General features: G+C 52.1%; 1 protein-coding gene across 3 annotated transcripts in view; it reads left to right on the top strand.

The window, feature by feature from the left end:
• CACNA1E (calcium voltage-gated channel subunit alpha1 E) overlaps positions 1-20967 on the top strand; it is a 297634-nt gene that overhangs the window by 225647 nt on the left and 51020 nt on the right. For 2 of the 3 annotated variants that reach the window (XM_065890348.1, XM_065890357.1), the window contains exons 17-25: positions 910-977; positions 2458-2555; positions 6634-6690; positions 7863-8516; positions 8930-9243; positions 11286-11445; positions 12619-12748; positions 13432-13491; positions 14261-14367. In XM_065890348.1, coding sequence (XP_065746420.1) covers positions 910-977; positions 2458-2555; positions 6634-6690; positions 7863-8516; positions 8930-9243; positions 11286-11445; positions 12619-12748; positions 13432-13491; positions 14261-14367 — 1648 coding nt within the window. The remainder of the gene's footprint in view (positions 1-909; positions 978-2457; positions 2556-6633; positions 6691-7862; positions 8517-8929; positions 9244-11285; positions 11446-12618; positions 12749-13431; positions 13492-14260; positions 14368-20967) is intronic. The other variant, XM_065890366.1, reaches the window with a different exon arrangement.

A 20967-nucleotide genomic window follows, 5' to 3' on the forward strand; every position in this document is an offset into this window, starting at 1 on the left:
AATATGAGCATAGCTAACATTTATCGTACTTGTGCTATTCATGAGACCCTGTAGTAAATGCTTTCCAGGCACTATTGCATCTAATCCTTACCTCATAAGACTTAGAGGAAGTAACTTAATCAAAGTCAAACAATTACTGAGTTGTGAAGGGAGACTAGAAACTAAGTGCATTTAATTCCAAAATCCATGTCTGGTCATGGGCTCTAGACCAGAAAGATTTAGGTTTTAATCCCAGCAACTCTGTTTACCAGCTGTGTGGCCTTGGGAAAGTCACTTAATCTCTCTGAGCTTCTAGTTTTCACATCTGAAAGGAAGAAGCAATATCTCTCTCCTTTGATGGTTATGAATAGTAAATGAGATAATTTGCTTGAATGTTACGTTATAAACTGCAAAGTTCTACATGATCATTAGAAGTTTTGGGGGGTGGGACTTGCCTTGAATTGGGATTGCTAGAGTGAAAAGGGACAGCCATGTGCTGCAGCTATATTTTTGCATTTTCCATAGTCTCACAGAACAGTGATATTCCTTTAAGTTTTCTGCCCTGAAAACTTCTAGGGGCCAGAGCAGACTATAAACTAAACATGAGAAACCCATAAAAAGAAAGCTAGGCAGTGAGTCACAGAAATGGAAGGCCAGTTTGTCACAAAGTAGCTCACTTTGCCCTCTGGGAGCTTTGATTCAGATATTTCTTTGTCCTGTACAAAGAGATGACATGTGGAAGGAGAGAAGACATATTCTCCATCAAACAGAGTTGCGTAACTCTCCCCCGACAGCCCCTGCTTATGTGACTCTTTGGGGTGGTTTCTGTTCCTGCTGGTGTCCCATGCAGGAAAGGCCTGGAGGTGCCCTCTCAGCCTTGCTGGAGCCTTTTGCTTTTCTTACTTGCCCATCCTTAACTCATCACCCCAGACACACTGCTGAATGTGTTCTTGGCCATCGCTGTGGACAATCTGGCCAATGCCCAGGAGCTGACCAAGGTAAGCTTTGTTCTCCGGGGATCCGATGGTTCTCTAGTGCCATTGGGTGCCTGCTGGGCTTTGGGGCTGCGTCCAAAAGTCTGCGTTGCCTGGCTCAAGCCTGCCAGGAAGGCCCCTTCTGGGAGCTTGTGGACAGCTGGAGAGCCTCACATCCATGAAAGGAGCCTGCTTCACCCTCATTGTGTTTGCTGAGCCTTGGAGCAGACTGGATCTCTCATGGGATGTAGAAGATAATCACTTAGTCACTGCAAACTCCCAAAGATATCCTTTGCAGAATTATGCCCTGGAAAATAAAGAAAACACCAAAGTCCTGGATTTAAGTCCCACCTCTGCTCCTTGACCTGTGGCTGTGTGACCTCAGTCATGTGCCTTCATACTTCTGGGTTTGGGGGTGAGAGGGGCCAGGAGCATCTCTGTTCCTAGACTGTGTCTCCTGGGGTACTCCAGTGGCCATGGTCATCTTGAGGGAAGTTTCAATGAAGCTAGTTGCTACATTGCTCAAAGAACTGTTCCTTTCTTTCCTCTGAGTCATTTCTTCAGGGGTGGAGGCAATACTGATTGCAGTGGGATGGTCTAGGGAGATGAGTGAAAACTTCTCCCCACGTAATGCAAATTTGGTCTGGGGCAGAGCCCATAGCAACCTGGTAATGTTTCCGTGACTGCTCTTCCCTACGTCCTTGAGGGTCTTCTTATCTGCAGGCAGGGAAGAATACCATCTCTAGTATCTGAAAAGCTGGCTGTGAGTCATGCATCTACCACTTACTGGCTCTTTTAGCTTGTGCTTGACCCCTGGTCTCCATTAGCCTTGCTTCCTTTATCTGTAAAAAAGGAATGATATATCTGCCTTGCATACCTCACAGGAGTACTGCAAGGATCAAGTAAAATGATGTGTGTGAAAACCAGAGCAGGCTGTGAAGATGTATGTATTCTTAGGAGCTCTAGTCATTTTACCTGAACCGGCTTTCCTTGGTGTCATCACATAGAGGGACATTTATGAGCAGGAATGTGGGTGAGGGGATAAGGTCCCTGCCTGAGCCCCAGGGTGGGGTCACTTAGCTGTGCAGAGAAGAGGGCGTGATGGGAAGTGTGGTGTTTACTTCAGGGGGCTGTGCCTGGAAGGTCCCCCTCCATCACTTCCAGACACTGCAGAGCATCTGAGAAGTGTCGGCTCTGGCCTCTGACCTCCACAGCCCCGGCCAGCTCCCCTGAGGACTGGCACTGGGGTAGAACTGCACGGCTGTCCTGAGAAGGTGGGGCAAGGTGGAGGCCAGAATTGCTGGCCAGGAGGCTGGTGTCTCAAGGGGACTGGCTGCTGCCCACCCGAGGTCTGTGAGCCAACCTGACCTCATTCTGCCTTGTTTCACCTCTTGCCCTTCTTGTCTCGCTTCGCCTGGTCTCCAGAACGCCTTCTGGGGAGAGCCATGGGAGCTGCTGTCCTTCAGGAGGATCCCAGACAAAGCCCTCTCTGCTTTGTGTCTAGGATGAACAGGAAGAAGAGGAGGCCTTCAACCAGAAACACGCGCTGCAGAAGGCCAAGGAGGTCAGCCCGATGTCTGCACCCAACATGCCTTCCATCGAGTGAGTCGCTGTCCCCACTTCACAGACCCCTGGGCTCCTGTGCTGACAGCCAGTTGCTCAATTCCAAAGCTGTGAACTCTCACAGGGCGCCTGCTCCATGCCAGGAAACGTCCCGTGAATACAGCAGTGAGCAAGACAGGCTCTCTTTTTTTCACAGAGCTTTTATTTCAGTGAGCAAGATAGCTGATAAATACACAGAAATAATTTTAGATAGTGAGAATAGCTGTCAAATACATATAACAGGGTACTAAGGCAGAGGAACAGGAATTGGGTGGAGTACCTTCGGGCGATCTGGGAGGGGTTCTCTGAAGAGATGATATTTAAGCAGAGACCTAAATGTGTAGAAGATGGTCGTGTGACATTACAAAGGTGGAACATCCCCAGCAAGACCCTGTGTGGCTGGTATGAAGGGAGCAAGGGGGAAGAGAAGGAGACATGGCCCGGGAGGTTCTGAAGGCCCAGGTGAAGGACTTTAGCTTTTATTCTAGTTACAACCATAGGAGGGTCTAGAGGGGAAGGGTGGATAGGTTAGGATTTACACTTTTAAAAGGTCCCTGTGCTCTGTGGAGATGGACTGTAGGGGCCCAGACTGGAGCCAGGAAGACAGAGGTTGGCTCTTAGAGTAAAGTAGGTGAGAGCTGGTGGTGGTTTAGACCATGGTAGCAACGGAGAAGATGAGAAGTCATCCCATTCGGTCTGTATTTTGGAGGGAGAACCAACAGGATGAGCTGATGGAATAAATGTGATGGAGGTGGGGATGAAAAAAAAAAAAGAGAGAAGAAACAAACGTTTCTCCCAGGTTTTTAGGTTTGAACCTAAGCAACTGGGTAGATGATGGTGGTATTTACTGCTAGCCTGGAGAACAGTGGAAATCCAAGGTTCTTTTTGGCCACGTTAAATTTGAGATGCTTATAAGACATGCAAGTGAAGATGTTGAACGGGCTGTTGGCCTGTGAGTCTGGAGTTTAGAAGTCGGGGTTAGAAATAAGGATTTGGGGGAGCATTTGCATTTGGATGGCATTTTAGCTGTCAGCCCGGGCGGGCTGACTCAGGGAGAGGTGGGCTGGAGAAGCGAGGAGCTGAGAACAGAGGCCAGAGCACTCCGTGCCTCGAGGAAAACCCGCGAGGAGACTGATGGGGAGCAGCCCGGAGGTGGGAGAGAGAACAAGGGAGTGTGGTGTCCTGGAGACGTGGAGAAGAACACGCTTCCAGACGGAGGGAGTGGACGGCGGAGCTCAGGACCGTTGAAAGATCACGTAAGATGAGAGCAGAAAAGGGAGCGTTGGGTTTGGCAAAATGAACACTGTTAGAGACCTTCCCGAGAGCCGTTTCAGTGGCCCAGTGGGAACAGAATCCAGTTGGAGCGGATTAGGGAGAGAATGGGAGGTGATAAATTAGAGTGGCGAGTGTAGACTCTCTTTGAGGATCCAGCCTGGCCCTGTGGCTGCTGGTGGAACCGGCAGGCCATGGGCCCTGCGGGGCGACTGACCACTGTATGGTGCTGGGGGAGGGCCTTGGAGAAGGGCCTTGAGAAGTGACCACAGAACCACGGAATTCCTGTTGTGGCTTCTTGGCCGTCCTGAGAACTTAGTGAGGGGTCCTGGGGTATCACTGGGGAGGATCTGAGAGCCCTGGCAGCTGGACCTCTATCCTGGCCCCAGACCCTGTCATCTATTACTTGAAGCTGATCAGGGAGGAGCCCTTCTCTGCCCAGAGCTCGGCCTCGCCTTGTAGGAACATTCCAGAGTTATGTGTGGGGACCTCCCTCTCCTGCATGAGAAAAAAACTCCCCTCCCCCCCACCCCCCGGCAAATATTTTAAAGATTGATGAAGAAAGGTGAAACAACGCCTTCCTCCCTAGAGCATTCTCTGGGCCTTGAGCAGTTTCTACTCCACTTTCCCTGCACTCATGAGTCTGGGCTAAAAATACATATACACAGGTATCCAAACATGCTCGTGGGTAGGGCTGGCTGTCACTTAGCAGTGGGTGTTTCTATTTACTGAGGTGAGGAAGCCTGGAGGAGGAGTGGGTTAGAGATATGCGGGGGAAGGATGCTTGGCCCAGAGTAGAAAATCACTATTTATGGAATGAAAGAATGAATGAGATGCTGGTAGGCGCATGGCAGTAGGCATTGAGCTGTGTGTGTATCCGGCCACAGTGAGGTGGGAGAGGTGCTGTGACCATCCAAGATGAGCAGAGATCCAGGCTTTGGGTGCAGTGCTCATGCTGCGAGGTGGGTGCTGCAGGTGGAACGTTGTCAGGGTGTGTGTGCGCTGCCTGGGCTCGCAGCCCAGACTCCTGACTTCCGGACTACGGTATTACTAAGCGCGAATGTGGTGTCCATAGAGAAACACGGAAAGAACATTGTTACAAATTAAAAGGCCCAAGTGCTAGTCGTAGCTCGGTCCCTCACACGCTGAGGGAACCTCCTGGCATCTCAGAATCCCTGTTTCCCCATCTTCGAAATGAAGAATACCAACCACCCTTCCTGATCCACAGGGTCCTTGCGGGGTGTATGTGAGGTCATATATGCATGAGTTGGAAAGATGCTTCTCTGTGATTTTAGGTATGAAGACATATTAATGGTTGTGATGGGATATGAATCTGGATCTTTGTATGTGCGACTGGAGAAGTGAAGTTTGAAGTGTGTATCTGATTTGTGTGGAAATTAGAGGTTGGTTCTTTTGCCTGGCGTGTGTGTGTGTGTGTATGTGCGCGTGTGTGTGCGCATATGTGGGTATGCACACATGTGAGCATGTAAGAGAGAGAGAATTCTTCCATGTAATTACACTCTTACACGTGTGCTTCTGGAGGGCTGGCATTTGAATATCTGAGAATTTGCAAATAGCCAGTGGAAGGTGCTTCTCCTGGTGGGAGTGCATGCTGCCCGTCTAGAGCGTGTGCTTCTCTTTCTCTGTGCTGCCTGTGCTTCTTGGCATGGCCGCTCTACGTGCATTGCAGCTGTCAATGCTGAGGGGTGCATTCATTTGCGGAGCTCACAGGTGACTCCACAGTGATATCCACATCCATTCCATGGGTGCTTATGTGCATTGCGCCTCTTCAGGCTCAGACCAGCTGCCTCTGCTCCCTTTGCCCGCCGTGGACCACGCTTCTCTGCAGATGTGGGCACGGTGTTTGAACAGTGCTAGTTTGCCTGCGTGTTCTCCACTGGTGGGTGTCGGTTTCATCGGGGAAGGAGCAGCATTTGCCAACCTCCCAGGCCCAGGCAGGGCCCATTGGGCCAGACTGGGTTTGTCAGCCCAGGAACTGGGGCAAGCTCATTCCACAGGTGTCCCAGACGTGCAATCCTCCACCTGAGCACTGACAGCTTCATTTTTCCCGTTTGCCTTTGTGGATGATGCCTCTACCCTACCATTCTGACCTTCCTTGTGTTTGAAAGGACACAACACGTGTGTATCTGTAGAAGAGATTTTTCCCTGTGCAAGGCCAGGAAGGTTAATACTGTGCTTTACCCAGCTGAATAGACTGAACATTGAAGGCCTCTGGCCAGGGCCACTGCACTGCATGCATGCAGGGGACACTGCTTACATCCTGAAGTACGTGGACAGCAGCCCACGGAGTGGTGGCCCCGCCTTTGGCTGTGGGCTACTTAGTGGCCTCGATGGTGTGCATGGCAGTGCATTTTTTCCCTGCATGTTGTGTGAGATTGGAGTGATGAGCTGGGGAGTCACACCCTTGTGAATATCCTAGAAATGATCCGGGGGAAATACAACTCTTTGTCCAAGTTTACAGGGTTTCCAAAATGGGTCTCTGAAGGATATTTAGGTGAAAGCGTGAGTGCCAGTGGGGCTTGATGACTCAGTATCCGAAGCCGTTACCTCGGGGAAACAATAGACCCTTTGTGTGCCCGCATGTTTGCTTCAATACTAGATCCGTGTGTTTGCACACAGCAAGGAACCAAGGTCACTCCCTTGGAGAGCTGAAGGTTGGGAGTCTACAGAGGGCAGCAGACACGTAGGGGATTCTGCACCTCTCCCTGGAGATCGGCTGGTGGCCGTGGGGCTTGCGGGTCCTAGAGGTCAGGATAAACTGAACCTGTCCATTTTTCTTCCCCAGAAGAGACAGAAGGAGAAGACACCACATGTCGATGTGGGAGCCACGCAGCAGCCACCTGTATGTGTGTACCGGTTTGCGTGTTTGTGAGTGGTTACGTGTGGGTGCGGGGACACCGTGTCTTTGTCCTTGCCGTGGGCAGAGTGGCATCGGGTGTGCACGTGTCAGTGTGTGCCATGGTGTGTGCGTGGGCGTTCCGTGCACATGGTTTGTGGATCTGCCCCTCCGCACCTCTCACCATGTGCCTATCTCGGTGTGCGTCTCAGGTATGTGACCCCGTGTGCGGTTTGCTCTTCCGTGTGGCCTGTGAGTGGGCATGTGTCGGTGTGGGTCGTTAGTGCCGGTGGGGTGCCTTTCACGCAGGCACTTGTGGACAGCACGTGTGGGCCCCAGTGAGGATGCGTGTGGGCACATGTGAGCATCCCCTGCACGGGCTCTAGGCGTGCGCCCGCAGGCGTGTGTGAGTGTGGGCATAGGCGTCCACCCCACCCCTCCTCCTGTGGGAGCCCACTCTCTGTGTCACGTTTGTGTGTTCCCGCTGCCATGTGAGTGCTCAGCCAGGCCCCTGAGCTGGACTGTTCAGCGGTTGTTTTGAGTATGAGTTGCTGGTGGTCCCTGGACATAGAGTCCCGTGGATTTTATTAGTGGTTGTGGAAGAGACCCCACTGCATCACTGCAAGAGTGATGCCAAGACCTTTTATAACATGGGTCTGCTCGCCACTGTCATCCGTCACCCTTGGATAGTACCTGCCCACTGTATTCCTCAGCCCTGGCTCTCCCAGGCTGTCCTCAGAAAGGGAAAGGAGAGGGAGAGGAGGAGGAAGAAAGGCCTCTCACCTTGAACTAAGGGCCATTGGTGGGCACAGAGCAGGTACAGGCTGCTGCCCTGAAAGCAGAGGGGAGCTGGGGGAGTGGACATCTGGTAAGCCTTCGTACTACTGTCCTGGGGACCGGGACTCGATCCTGGGCTGACCCCACCCCTCTCAGCTCCTACGGAGCAGTGATTAGAGCGGGAAGCCCCACGGACCGGGGGACAGTGGTCCCACCACCCCCTCGGCCCCTCGCGTCTTTCTGTGCACCCTGTCTGCAGGTCCTGGGCTCTCCCGTTCGCTCCCTGCGCTGTGTGTCCCCCCAGCCCACGGCCACTGAGGGCTGGCCTCTGCCCCGTGGCCGCCCTCCCTGGCCCTTAGCCGTCAGCTCTGACCAAGCCCTCGCCCTCTCCCCTTTGCCAGGAGGGAGCGAAGGCGCCGACACCACATGTCGGTGTGGGAGCAGCGCACCAGCCAGCTGAGAAGGCACATGCAGATGCCCAGCCAGGAGGCCCTCAACAAGGAGGAGGCCCCGCCCATGAACCCCCTCAACCCCCTCAACCCCCTGAGCTCCCTCCACCCACTCAATGCCCACCCCAGCCTCTACCGGAGACCCAGGCCCATCGAGGGGCCGGCCCTGGGCCTGGGTCTGGAGAAGTGTGAGGAGGAGCGCGTCAGCCGCGGGGGGTCCCTCCAGGGGGACGGAGGGGACCTGTCGAGTGCCCTGGACAACCAGAGGAGCCCTGTGTCCCTGGGCAAACGGGAGCCGCCCTGGCTGGCCAGGCCCTGTCATGGGAACTGTGACCCGACCCAGCAGGAGGCCGGGGGCGGGGAGACCGTGGTGGCCTTCGAGGACCGGGCCAGGCACAGGCAGAGCCAGCGGCGCAGCCGGCACCGCCGCGTCAGGACGGAGGGCAAGGAGTCCTCCTCCGCTTCCAGGAGCAGGTCTGCCAGCCAGGAGCGGAGTCTGGATGAAGCTGTGCCCGGTGAGGGGGAGAGGGACCTCGAGCCCAGGGACAGCCACGGGGGCAAGGAGCCCACAATCCAGGAAGAAGAGCGATCCCAGGACTTAAGGAGGTAAATGAGACACAGGAGCGTGCCCGAGGCATGCAGCGCGGCTGGCGTGAGGGGTTCTTCAGCGTAAGCCTTTCCAAGCCTCGGTTTCCCCTGTAGTAAGATGAGGGGATGCCAATGCACCTTCTACGAGGCACGTGTAAATGTGACAGCGATGGCGTCTACCCCTCTGAAGACCAGGGCATCTCTTGTTGGGAGTGGGTAGTGGATGAATGGATAGGAGTAAAGGCAGTGGATACTGCCCGTGGACCGTAGCTCCTCTGCCTGGCTGGGTGGGGTGGGAGGCACCGGAGGCCACGTGCTCTCCAGCAGGGCTGCTTTGGCTCCCTGCACTTCTGCTTCTCGCCAGGCGTGTCAGCCGTTCCGGAACAGCTTCTCGATCTGAGCACCACCTGTGTCCCCCTCTCTCTTCACAGGACCAACAGTCTGATGGTGCACAGACGCTCCGGGCTGGCAGGAGCCCTCGACGAGGCCAACACACCCCTCGCCCTGCCCCAACCAGAGCTGCAGGCGGAGAAGGATGCAGCGCTGACGGAACAGGAGCCGGAGGGGAGCAGTGAGCAAGCCCTGCTGGGGGACGTGCAGCTGGACATGGGCCGGGTCATCAGCCAGAGTGAACCCGACCTCTCCTGCACCACGGCCAACACGGACAAGGCTGCCCCCGAGAGCACCAGCGTCACCGTCGCCATCCCTGACGTGGGCCCCTTGGTGGACTCGACCGTGGTGCACAGTGAGAACACAGTTCCTGTCCCCTTCATCTCCATTGCTCATCGTGCCCGGGGCTGGGGGAGTCTTGGCTCTGGAGTCGTCCCTGGAGAGCTGCGTGGAAAACTCCATCAGTGGGATGAAATCACTCTTCAACATGTAAAAAATATAGCAGCAGTTTTTTCCCAGTTTGCAAAAAAAATAAGTTAGAATTTTCTCAGTCTTAAGTTTTGCCCATAAAATGTCCTTCGGCCTTTGGCCCCTGTGACCATCCTAGAGTCTTCAGAGAGATCACACGTGATTTTTTACCCATTTTTATATTCAGCTATTTGATTTATTGTATGAATATCTGATGGCATTCTCTGGGACCCCCCAGGTGCTCTGCCACTTGATGGTTTGGGGACCGTTGCTGGAACAGAGGATGGCAGGTGGGCTGGGGCCGGCACTGGCTGTGCTCAGTGTGTAGCCTCCTAAACCCTGTGTCTCTCGAGGCCTCAGTTTATCATCTGTGAAGTGAGGGCATCGAACCAGATGACCTCTGAGATCTTTCCCTGTGCTAACATTTTATGAACCTATTACTCTCATCTACTCTTTTTCTCCTAGGAGCTCTTAGTCACACTTTCTCCCGTAATTCCTGAAGGCAATGGATGTTCACCTGTGAGACCTTAAACGGAAACAACCCAAAAGCACTTAACCCACCCCCATCCCTGCCCTGACACCCCACCCATCTCTGCATTAATCCCACCATCCACCTTATCGTCACTGAATCGGGACCACAGGATTCCACTCTTGCTTTTTTTCCTCTCTTTCTTTCCCCGTATTTTTCTCTTTTCACAGAGCAGTCCTCTCTCCCTGTTTTTCTCTCTCCCACTTCTCTGTCTCCATTTCTTCACTTTCTCAAAGTGAAGAAAATGTCTCAAAGTGTTCTTCAGAGTGCCAGTACTACTTTAAAAAGTGAAATCTCGCATATCCGGTGCCCCTGGGGTTGACTTGGGTGGGCATGTCTCAGGATCTCAGACTCACAACCTTCTTTTCTGTCTTATTTAATTTTATGTTCTAATAATGAAGTTTTGGGGGCCCTCCTTTATGAGACACAACATTAAGAAAGTTTGACGCCCCCCCCCGTTCTCTTTCTGGGGCTAGTCCCTGTCCTTGGTCGTAGGTAAAAGCGTGTCATCAGAGGATTTTTGGACACTTTGGATGACTTACCTTTTGGAAGGACCTGGAAGGGGTCAGGACCTCAGAGGTTTGCTACTTACACAAGGTTCCAGGGCAGAAGCATTCACTGAATGGGAATGTGGGAGAGGTTCCTTTGCCCCACTCTGATAGCCTCATCCTCTCTGCCACTCACTCCGCTCTGGGACTTGCGTAAGGAAACAGAGAGTAGTGGTCCAGCAACCCCACTCTGTCTCTGCTTCTTCATCCTCTCAATCCTGGGATAAAGTCATGGACCCATCTTCGCGTGAATATTGCATTCTTGTTTCCACATTAATCATGACGGGAAACAGCACAGCCAGAAAGGCTGCCACAAACAGAGTAATGTCTTCTTAAAGTCTTCCACTGCAGTGTGATTTCTTTGAAAGGAGATAGAATTTTGAATTGGGAACCCATACCAGCTGTATGACCTTAGGATAGGTCCTTGAATTCCCTGAACTTCAGTTTTCCCATCTGTAGAAGGGGAATAGAAATATATGCCATCCAGGGTGTACTGATGTGAAAAATGCCATAAGTGAGTATATACGAAGGGTTCAGATTTTAGATATAAATAAACTTTGTAAACTTTACAACAGAAACAACCATTCTGTTTTACCCAGGGAAACATGTTTATCATTTATATGGCAAAAAAAAAGGGCTATACCACCTGAAATCAGCGCAGGGGTAAGGCTAGGAAGAGAGCAGGGCTTAACTCAGTATAATCTAGCAAACACCCCGATGTTTTCAGGCACCTTGCCAGGCACATCCCTAGCTGCCTCTCCCGTCCCCTCCGTCCCATCCCCAGTGGAAAATGAAGGGCACCGTTCTGCTCGTAGCAAGGTTTCTGAAGATTTCAACACGTTCCTCTTGCAGTCAGCAGCAAGACTGATGGAGAAGCCAGTCCCTTGAAAGAGGCAGAGATCAAAGAGGATGAGGAGGAAGTGGAGAAGAAGCAGCAGAAGAAGGAGAAGCGTGAGACGGGCAAAGCCATGGTGCCTCACAGCTCAATGTTCATCTTCAGCACCACCAACCCGTAAGACACCCTCCATTGCCACCTCCCTTTGGTGCTGGAGTAAACAGCCAAGGTTTGAGCCAGGGCGGGGTGATGAGAAGGAGGGATGGGGGCCCAGTCTTCCTCCTGAGCCTTCCTGGTGGAATGTGGCCAGACATCTGAAGACTCCAGGGTGCTCACTAGTTGAGGCGAGTCATGCAATTAATGAACAGCCTCGGAACTCTATGCCCATAGTCTAAAGAGTAATTTAAGACAGTACAGGATGAGAAATGTCATGAGGGAAAGACCCTTCACCTACTCTTTGGTTAGCAGGTTGGGGGGGTGGGGCGTGGTGAGAAGGAAGGAAATCTACTTGGGATGTGTCACCAAATATTCCAGAGGTGGACAGAGCTGAGAACAGGGAGGCTTGGATAACTAGATCATCCGTTGGCTGCCCTACGTGTGAATTTTGAAGTGGGTGTGTCCCTCAGAGCAGAGGCAGGGCATGAGATGGGGTTGGCGAGGAAGAATCTGGAAGGTTAGATTTAGGAAAGATGGAATTTTGAAAGAGAAGCTGCCTTCCACCCTGGAAATGAGCAAGATGTACACATAGACCAGCTTCTGAGTCTAGGAAGGTGAGAAGGCTTTCGGTGACCATGTGGGCAGTATTCAGGCACGGCCCTGGGAAGAAAGGAACCGGGGCTAAGAGATGTCAGGCCAACCGAGGCCAGGATGCTGTCTATAGAATAGTCACTTTAATCAGAATACCTGAGGCTCAGGGAAGCCTGTTGCTGCTTCCATCAGGAATCTTAGGATCAAGGTCTGCTTTTACATTTATTGGTTCTTAGGAGTTCCTTGCCGCGCCCCAGTTTCTGTACAGTTGGGGAGTAGACATTGAGACCTAGTGGAAGGTACCTTGCAGCCACCCGAGCGTGTGTCATCTGGTGCTGGCCGTGGCTCCCCCCAGCTCAGATGTGCTTGCAGATCACGTATCTTGGCTTGCGTACTGCAGCCTCTAACCAATCTGATTACCTTCCCCCCCACCAGCGCTTTAAATCAAGGGTGGTGCCTGAGAAATTAAATGGCTCTCCCCCTGGCTTCCTCTGGCCAGGGCCTGGCTGTCTGGAAGAGGCTGATGTGCATGGGGGTGGGGAGGAAAGATGGGAACGGGAGGGAAGGGGGGCCGGCTCAGCGGGCTCATCCGCCGCCCCACAGCATCCGCAGGGCCTGCCACTACATCGTGAACCTGCGCTACTTCGAGATGTGCATCCTCCTGGTGATCGCAGCCAGCAGCATCGCCCTGGCGGCCGAGGACCCCGTCTTGACCAACTCGGAGCGCAACAAAGTAGGTGCGCGGGGGCTGACTGCCAGCCCCCGTAGTACCCTGGTACCGCCTCATCGCAGCCTCTCCCCTCCCGACATTAGAGATGAGCTAAGGAAGGTTCCTGGAGAATGAGAGAGGCTTGAGAGATTGCCTGGTCCCAGTCCTCAGGGCAAAGCGTGAACCGCTTCAAGGCCGGTCCCCACCCGCAACCCTAACCCTAACCACACTGCTTACCTTTATGTTCAGCAGTGGGCCTTACACCCAGAGCCAGCCATGGCCCTGAAAGGGGGTCTGCAGTCACCCATGGGTTGGATGTGGGGTCTGACCTAGGGGCATGGGTGATGTGGGTGATATCAGGGAGCTGAGGCACCTCCTGGAGGGCCAGGGTGGATGTCAGGAGGGGTCAAGGGGGTGGGGAGGATTGGAACGGACAAGGATCCCAGGGAGCGAGAGACCTGGGGGGCAGTTCGGACCCAAGACATTAAGTTCTGACCACAGGGGAGGGAAGGGCCAAGGACTGGCCAGCGGGTCATGGGGCCCCAGCAGTATCCACGGCTCCTCTCTTCCCTGCGTCTGATTAACAGTTACAACTCCGAGCTTCTGTTCCAAGGTAGAAGTGAGCGGGGCTTGGGGTGGGCGTGCAGGAGAGCCTGTGTTTGAGGGGTGTGTGTAGCCTGGTGGTCTCTACCTTATGTGTCTTACAGGTGCTGAGGTATTTTGACTATGTTTTCACTGGCGTCTTCACCTTTGAGATGGTTATAAAGGTAAGAACCTCTAGAGCAAACCTGGGCTCTGGGGCTTGGATGGGCCACCTGTCTGCCTCTCTAGTGTGGTGCCCTTCCCCAGGACTGTCACCTCCTGATCAATGTCAGAATCTCAGCGGCGCCTCTGCTGACCCCTCCTCCAGCCTCACATCCCAGTGAGGTCTGTCGTGGCAGGACGTGACGGTGGGGATCTGTTTAGACTGGTGCAGACCCGTGGGCATGGCCCGGGGAGAAGGTGGGCCCCCTCTCAGGCAGGCAGGAGAGGTGCTCCAGGCGTGGGGACTGTTCTCACCTCCCCAACACGCTTCCTGGGTTTGAGCCTGGGTACCTGCCAAGGCAGGGGGTTAGGTAGAGATGTCTTCCTGGCCTCATTTAGTCCCAACTGTACTCACTGCCCTCCACTCTCTTCCCTGCCACCATAACACCCCACGTTACCAGCTTATTCCCAGTCTCACCCATCTGAGATTTTTCTCGTCAGTGCGTATGTGGCGATGCCTGGGGCTCTGAGCCACTAACGTAAGGAGGGATGTGGCGGCTTTCGAGGAGCCAGGGAGTCTAAGTGAACCCTGGTGGCTATGAGAAGGGCCTTGGGCCTCACAGTTAGGTGGACAGAGCCTGTGGGACCTGTCCTGCTTCTTGGGTCCCCGTGTGGGTTGCTTTTTAGAGGCAGTGGCAGTGGGGACATTGCCATGGGGAGCCCAGAGCTCAGGGCACGTATGACCGGCACCTCCTGGGCTCATTGGTGGCTGTTCACATCCTCCTCCTGCAGATGATAGACCAGGGCTTGATCCTGCAGGATGGGTCCTACTTCCGAGACCTGTGGAACATCCTCGACTTTGTGGTAGTGGTTGGTGCATTGGTGGCCTTTGCTCTGGCGTAAGTAACTCTTTTTTTCTCGTTCAATTCCCTTCCCTCCTTCCTTCCCGAGACGGCTGATTTGAGGGCTTCTCCAGGGCCAATTCACTCAGTGGTGCCCATGAACGCTGCCCTGGGAGTCTGCTTCCCAGTTACCCCTCGACAGGGCTCCTGAGGGCCTTACAGCCTCATCTCCCACGCCCTGAGTCGTGGGACTGGTGAAGGAGGAGCAGAGCGAGTCTCTAGGGAGAAGCCAAAGGCCTTGGCATTCCTCCCTTCGAGATGAGTGAGCCTGGGCAGGCACTCACCTGTGTGTCCCCATGGGCTCAGCGTGGGACCCAGGGACAGCCGAGGTACCCTTTCATTTCTTGATTCGGTCAAACAAAGGATCAGCTTGAAAGAAAAATGCAGCGGGTAGAGCAGAGTTGGGGAATCACAGAGTCCTGGGTGTGGGGAGATTCTCTGCTTATAAGCAGAAGTACCCCAGAGCTATCCCAAGGACATAAGAAGCGTGTTCATATGATGAACTCCAGAAGGAAAGACTTTCCCAACTTTCCTTGGTAACACACTTAGGAAAACAGTCTTAAACCATTCAGGTGACTAACCATGTTCATGACATTAGGAGATTTTTTTTTTTTTTTTTTCTGAACACTGATCCAGGGAAGGGCTTTCCTAGCCCTCCAGGGTGTAGCTAGGAAGTAGACATATTGTCCGAGCGTTTTCCCTAAGCTAGTGGGTAGAGGGCCCCAGAAGATGAATGACAGCCTTCTGGGCTCTGTCCGTACCTTGTTCCACTGTTGGAGCAGCTTCACCCTTTGCTGGATGGCACAATAGAATGCCCTCCAGCCTTCTGAGTACAAGAGAAAGCCAAGTCTTCTAGGCAAGACGAGCTACACTGTGTGATGGGGCACGAGGAAAGCGTTTGGGAGCTTCTGTCATGGATGACAGCTACAAAAGGGAAGGAGCAAAACACCTCCGTAGGCTTGACCTTCCCAGACCCAAGTGGTCAAATAGGGATCATCTGTCCCACCTTCTCCCCAGACACTGTCAGCTTCCGTCCCTATCCATCTGGCAGAGAAAGAAATGGGGTAAGAGTTAAGAAGGAATGTTCCTCAGGTGGCCAGGAGTGGGAGGAGAGATGAAAGGTCCCCAGCTGTGCTAAGAACTTGAGACCTCCCAGAACCTGGAAGTAGACTGTGTCCATTGCTGCCCCAGCTGTGGGGGACCCTCCAAAGGAGAACCAGGCTGAATGTGACTTGTGACCCTGAGCTGGCAGTCAGGACAATTCCAGTGTCCTTTGTCCTTATGTGCACCAGTGTATTTACCCCGTTAGAGTCACGTGGAGTCACCCGTGCCCCTCACAAGGAAACCTCCTATCAGACGTTTCTGAACTACTGTTCCCAAGGAGATTTCACAAAAGTATGACATTTTTCCAAGCATCTGGTCCCTGTGTGGACTCTCATAGCAAGATAAAAATAAAGGCAACTCTGGCTCTAATAAGGGGACTCGCAGCTCTTCTTCCTCCTCCTTCAAGGAGAGAAGCGCCAAAGTCTGCCTTCCTCCTAAGGAGGTCCACCTTTTCGTGTTAGAGATAAATCTTACCCCTGAGTTTTTAAAGTCAGGTTCCCTTTTCATTTTACCAACTCATTTGTGTACCTTGTTCACCATATTGTTCTTCTCCCTTACTTTGATCTCAGTAAAATACGTTGTCTCTCTTTGAAGAAATAAAGGACAAGGAGAGAGAGGAGCATATAGGAAAGGAGCCACGTCCTCTTGAGGAAGAACGGAGTTCATCGGGGTCACAGGGCAGAGTGGGAGGAAGGGGGTGGGCTGTGGAGTCAGGAAGGCCCAGCTCCTCCACTTACCAGTTTCATGGCCTAGAGCAACATAGCAAAGTATTAACCCTCTTAACCTCCGTTTCTCATCTCTGACATGGAGACAAAATACTGTGTGTCAAGGGCTTAGCCCAGAGCCTTACCGAGTGTGAGCGACCAGTAAGCGTGAATTCCCTTCCTTATGCTTCCATTCTCCATCACGTCATGAAGTCCGAATATGGAGTAAAATGTGTGTTGAGACATAACGTACACAAAAGTTGAACACAGGCTGGTTTCCAAGACTTGGTTGTTGTGCATGCACACCTGGCCTGTGTTGGTGCCAGTGGGAAGGAGGTGTGTGTTAAAGGAAGCCTCTGCACGCCTGCCACATGTCCACAGTCCAGCTGTGTCTCCTCAGATCCAGAGTAGTGACGACGGGCTGGAGGGTTGTCATCTGTCTTGTTCTTTCTTTGTGCCCTTTGAAACGTGGCAGTGGTAGCTTTGGTGTTTGTGGCGGGGGAAGCCTTAACAGCCCCGGAGCCGAAGCCTCTCTGTTGGTCCTCAGACCAGGTACAGTGCAGGGTAATCCCCTGGTTCTGGGGTCCACGTGTATTGTGATGGATTGAGCGTTATCATCCACTGCTTGCTTTTTTGTTTGTTTTTTGCGGAACGCGGGCCTCTCACTGTTGTGGCCTCTCCCGTCATGGAGCACAGGCTCCGGACGCACAGGTTCAGCGGCCATGGTTCACGGGCCTAGCCGCTCCGCGGCATGTGGGATCTTCCCGGACCGGGGCACGAACCCGCGTCCCCTGCATCGGCAGGTGGGACTCTCAACCACTGCGCCACCAGGGAAGCCCCATTGCTTGCTTTTAGTGATTTCACTTCTCGAACTTTTTATTCATTTCTCTCCAAAATGTAAATGGTACTTGCTCATCCTTCTCCATGCACACTCTCTCTTTTGTTAGCATCCTTCTAAGCTTGCCACGCACATTTCCTCTCCCCTTTCTCCTGCTTATGGGACAGGCTCACGCCCCCCTCCTCTGGCCTTCGTCACGTTTGCTGAGGTCCAGGTAATGCTTTCTCTTGCTCGTATGCTCATGCTTTCTAACTCTGTTCTCCCCCTTTCCTCATTAAGGACACAGAGAATTCAGCTCTCCCATCACTTTGGTAGGGTTAGCCAGGGTTTCCCCTGACAGCAAAGCAAGGGCCTGACCTGAAACGAGTTGACATCGGAATAAGGCCTACGTCCCCCTGCGGGGCTGTGGTCAGGGGCTCAGGCCAAGAGAACCACGTGTGAGTTTTTCTGTAGGCCTGTCAAGGACCCCCCTCCCTGTGGATACAACTTTCATTGTCATATCCCATATTTTTGCCCCTAAGAATGTCCACCATTCACATAACCTTACTCCTGCTCTCTCTCTCTCTCTCTCTCCTTGAAATTGAACCTTGTTTTACTGAGGCTTCTGCAAAGGTTATTGCTCAATTTGAGCAGAACTGATGGTGATTGTCATGGTAATACCTTTCCGTGGCTCCTCAGAAATCAGAAGTGACTTGGTATCTCTTCCACCACTGGCAGCCAGAGCCTTCTGAGGACCCAGCCCAAGTCCCAGGAGCAACACCCCAACCAAGGGGAGAAAATGGCCTCTAGCTGAATTCTCAGAGAAAGCTGAGCCCTTCTACTGCAGCGGTCTGCCCCTGCCATCATGTATATTTTCTAGGAGCATGTATGTTGTTTTGTATTGGCTGGAAGGGGATCTCTCTTCTTTATAGCTGCATATGTGACGTGAAGGGATTCTTTATAATGTAAACTCGACAGATTCCATGTGGGCACTGTATTGACTTTTGAGGAGGAGGGGAAGGGGGTTTATTTTCTGAGTGTGGGCGTAGCAAGGGATAAGAAAATAAATGGAGAGATACCTGTATCGCACCCTTCCTGTTCTGCCGGGTCCACTTTTACATTATAAAGCATTTATAAGAACACTCAGGTCTCCCTCCGTATGCCCACTACCTGTATAGAGGGGGCAAAGTTTTGACAGAGGTTGGCTACAGCTCTCCCTCATCCCACTGCCCTCACAGCACCCTGCTTTCTGGGCCACGTGGGGACACGGAGTGTTTGCCAGCTATAAATATCCTGACTGTGCCTTTTCCTCTCTGTGGTTTCAAGAGAAGTCTGGCAAGCGACTGGGCCTGTGAAACCTTTCTCTTTTATCTTTCTCTATTTGAAAAAGAGGGATTCTTCTGTTTGATAATTATTATCCACTGAAAGACCAGAAACTGCTTTTCCCACTTTTCTCACACCCTGTTGCGATCACTTCTGCTTCCCGGTCTGCTGGGTGGGAAAGCAGGGATGGTTCCAGCCTTGGCATTTCTGGGTATCTGCACATTGGACACACCCCCTCACTTTGGGGCACCCCCCAGAGTCGGCTGCCTTGTAAGGGGGTCATGTGTCCACTGTGCAGGTTGAGTACATAAACTTTATGGGACCCTGCCCATTGATGGCGATGCTGTCTGGCCCTCAGGCTTCCCGTCTTCCGTGTTTAGTGACGGGCTTCTGGCAGGCGGGTGGGCGGGGCCAGGCCAGCACCTCAGTAGGGACCGCAGGGGAGGCTGGGAAGGGTGTGATCCTGCACTCCAGCCCAGGCCCCTCCCTCCTCTTCATTCCTATTGCTCTACAACATGTTACTTGACCAGCTCAAGTCAAGCACCAGGTGAGCTGTCCTGGGTCGGATTCTAAATAGTAAATTCGCAGCTTTTGATGGCTTCTCAACACAAACAGTTGAAAAGAAAAATAACTAGCAATTCAGCTCCCACCTCCTCCCCAGCATGGCTGTGTACATCAGTCAGAGTCATGCAGGCTCTCAGGGAGCTGACACCAAAGCTTCCCGTTACCATTTTCCATCATAGCAGGGCACGAGGTAAGGTCAGGGCTCCCTGGCACGCAGGGGATCTGGATCACAGCCGCACTTGGCCTTTCATTATTCAGTCCTTAGCCAGAAAAGAAAAACGTGAGTCAATCGCCTCTTGATGCCAGAAGGAACCGGAATTCCCACGTTAGCTTTTAGTACATTCTTTTCATTGAAGTATGTCACTTTCCTGACACTTGACAGTCTGCCCTAGTCTCTAAGATGGATAAGGTCTTTTGAACGCATTCAGAACCAGCCACAGCAGCAGAGCTGGTTCTGAATTCATTCAACGAAATACACAAGCACAGACAATTTTAGACTTGGAAATGGTACTCTGGTTCTGGTTTTGCATTTGAGGCTTTGTGTTTGTGAAGGTGGGAGTGTGCATACATGAGAAAGGAGTGACTACTGAGAACTGAAATGCTGGTACCTGCTCACACTCAGCGGAGCTTTGGTAATAATGGAACTGATACTTCACCTTACACCTGCCTGACCCTTTCTCCTGTCCTTGGCTGTCTGCCTGTGTCTGAGGCAGTCCCCTCAAACCTCAAGTTTTGCCTTGGGGCTTCTTTCTTGACAGCCCCCATTCTTTTAAAAGTGAGAGGGGTGTCTCCCACAGGAAGCTGTGACTACTCATTAATCTTGTAGGGGGAAAAAGTGTTGACAAAGTCCTACTCCATTCACAGAAGACCCATTTACCACTGAGCCAGACAGTTCATCCAGTTCCCCTGCTCTGTGGAAGAGAATGAAGGATTAAAATTAAATTTAGCCGTCAGGTAGCCCGTTAACTGTGGATTTAGGATGCCAGCTGAGCTGGAATTAGAAATTTCCAGCTGTGAGCAGATAGGAGGATGTCATTGCTTGAGACTCCAGCCTTAAGAGTCACCTCAAGAGTGACTTTATCTGACTTTGGACCCCAGCAGGGACACTGAAGATGATTAATGCCCATGGACTCTTGGGATGCCCACTGCTGTATTTTACACCCTAGCTGCCTTGCAAACAGGGTTTGGGAGGGAAAAAGGAAGGTCGTAGTGGCAGCCACACGAAGGAAGTGTCTGAAAGAAAGACAGAAGTTCCCAGTCTACCTGTTCTTGTCTTTAAGCCCCAGCATGCATGTTTTTTTTTTTAACATGTTTATTGGAGTGTAATTGCTTTACAATGGTGTGTTAGTTTCTGCTTCATAACAAAGTGAATCAGTTAGACATATACATATGTTCCCACATCTCTTCCCTCTTGCGTCTCCCTCCCTCCCACCCTCCCTATCCCACCGCTCTAGGTGGTCACAAAGCACCGAGCTGATCTCCCTGTGCCATGCGGCTGCTTACCACTAGCTATCTATTTTACGTTTCATAGTGTGTATAAGTCCATGGCACTCTCTCACTTTGTCCCAGTTTACCCTTCCTTCTCCCCAATATCCTCAAGTCCATTCTCTAGTAGGTCTGTGTCTTTATTCCTGTCCTGCCCCTACGTTCTTCAGAACCATTTTTTTTTTTTTAGATTCCATATATATGTGTTAGCGTATGGTGTTTATTTTTCTCTTTCTGACTCGCTTCACTCTGTATGACAGTCTCTAGGTCCATCCACCTCACTACAAGTAACTCAATTTCGTTTCTTTTTATGGCTGAGTAATATTCCATTGTATATACGTGCCACATCATCTTTATGCATTCATCTGTCGATGGACACTTAGGTTGCTTCCATCTCCTGACTATTGTATATAGAGCTGCAATGAACATTGTGGCACATGACTCTTTTTGAATTATGGTTTTCTCAGGTTTTATGCCCAGTAGTGGGCTTGCTGAGTCATATGGTACTTCTATTTTTAGTTTTTTAAGGAACCTCCATACTGTTCTCCATAGTGGCTGTATCAATTTACATTCCCACCAACAGTGCAAGAGGGTTCCCTT

Source organism: Phocoena phocoena, chromosome 1 (genome assembly GCF_963924675.1).
Source record: "Phocoena phocoena chromosome 1, mPhoPho1.1, whole genome shotgun sequence".
Lineage (NCBI taxonomy): Eukaryota > Metazoa > Chordata > Mammalia > Artiodactyla > Phocoenidae > Phocoena > Phocoena phocoena.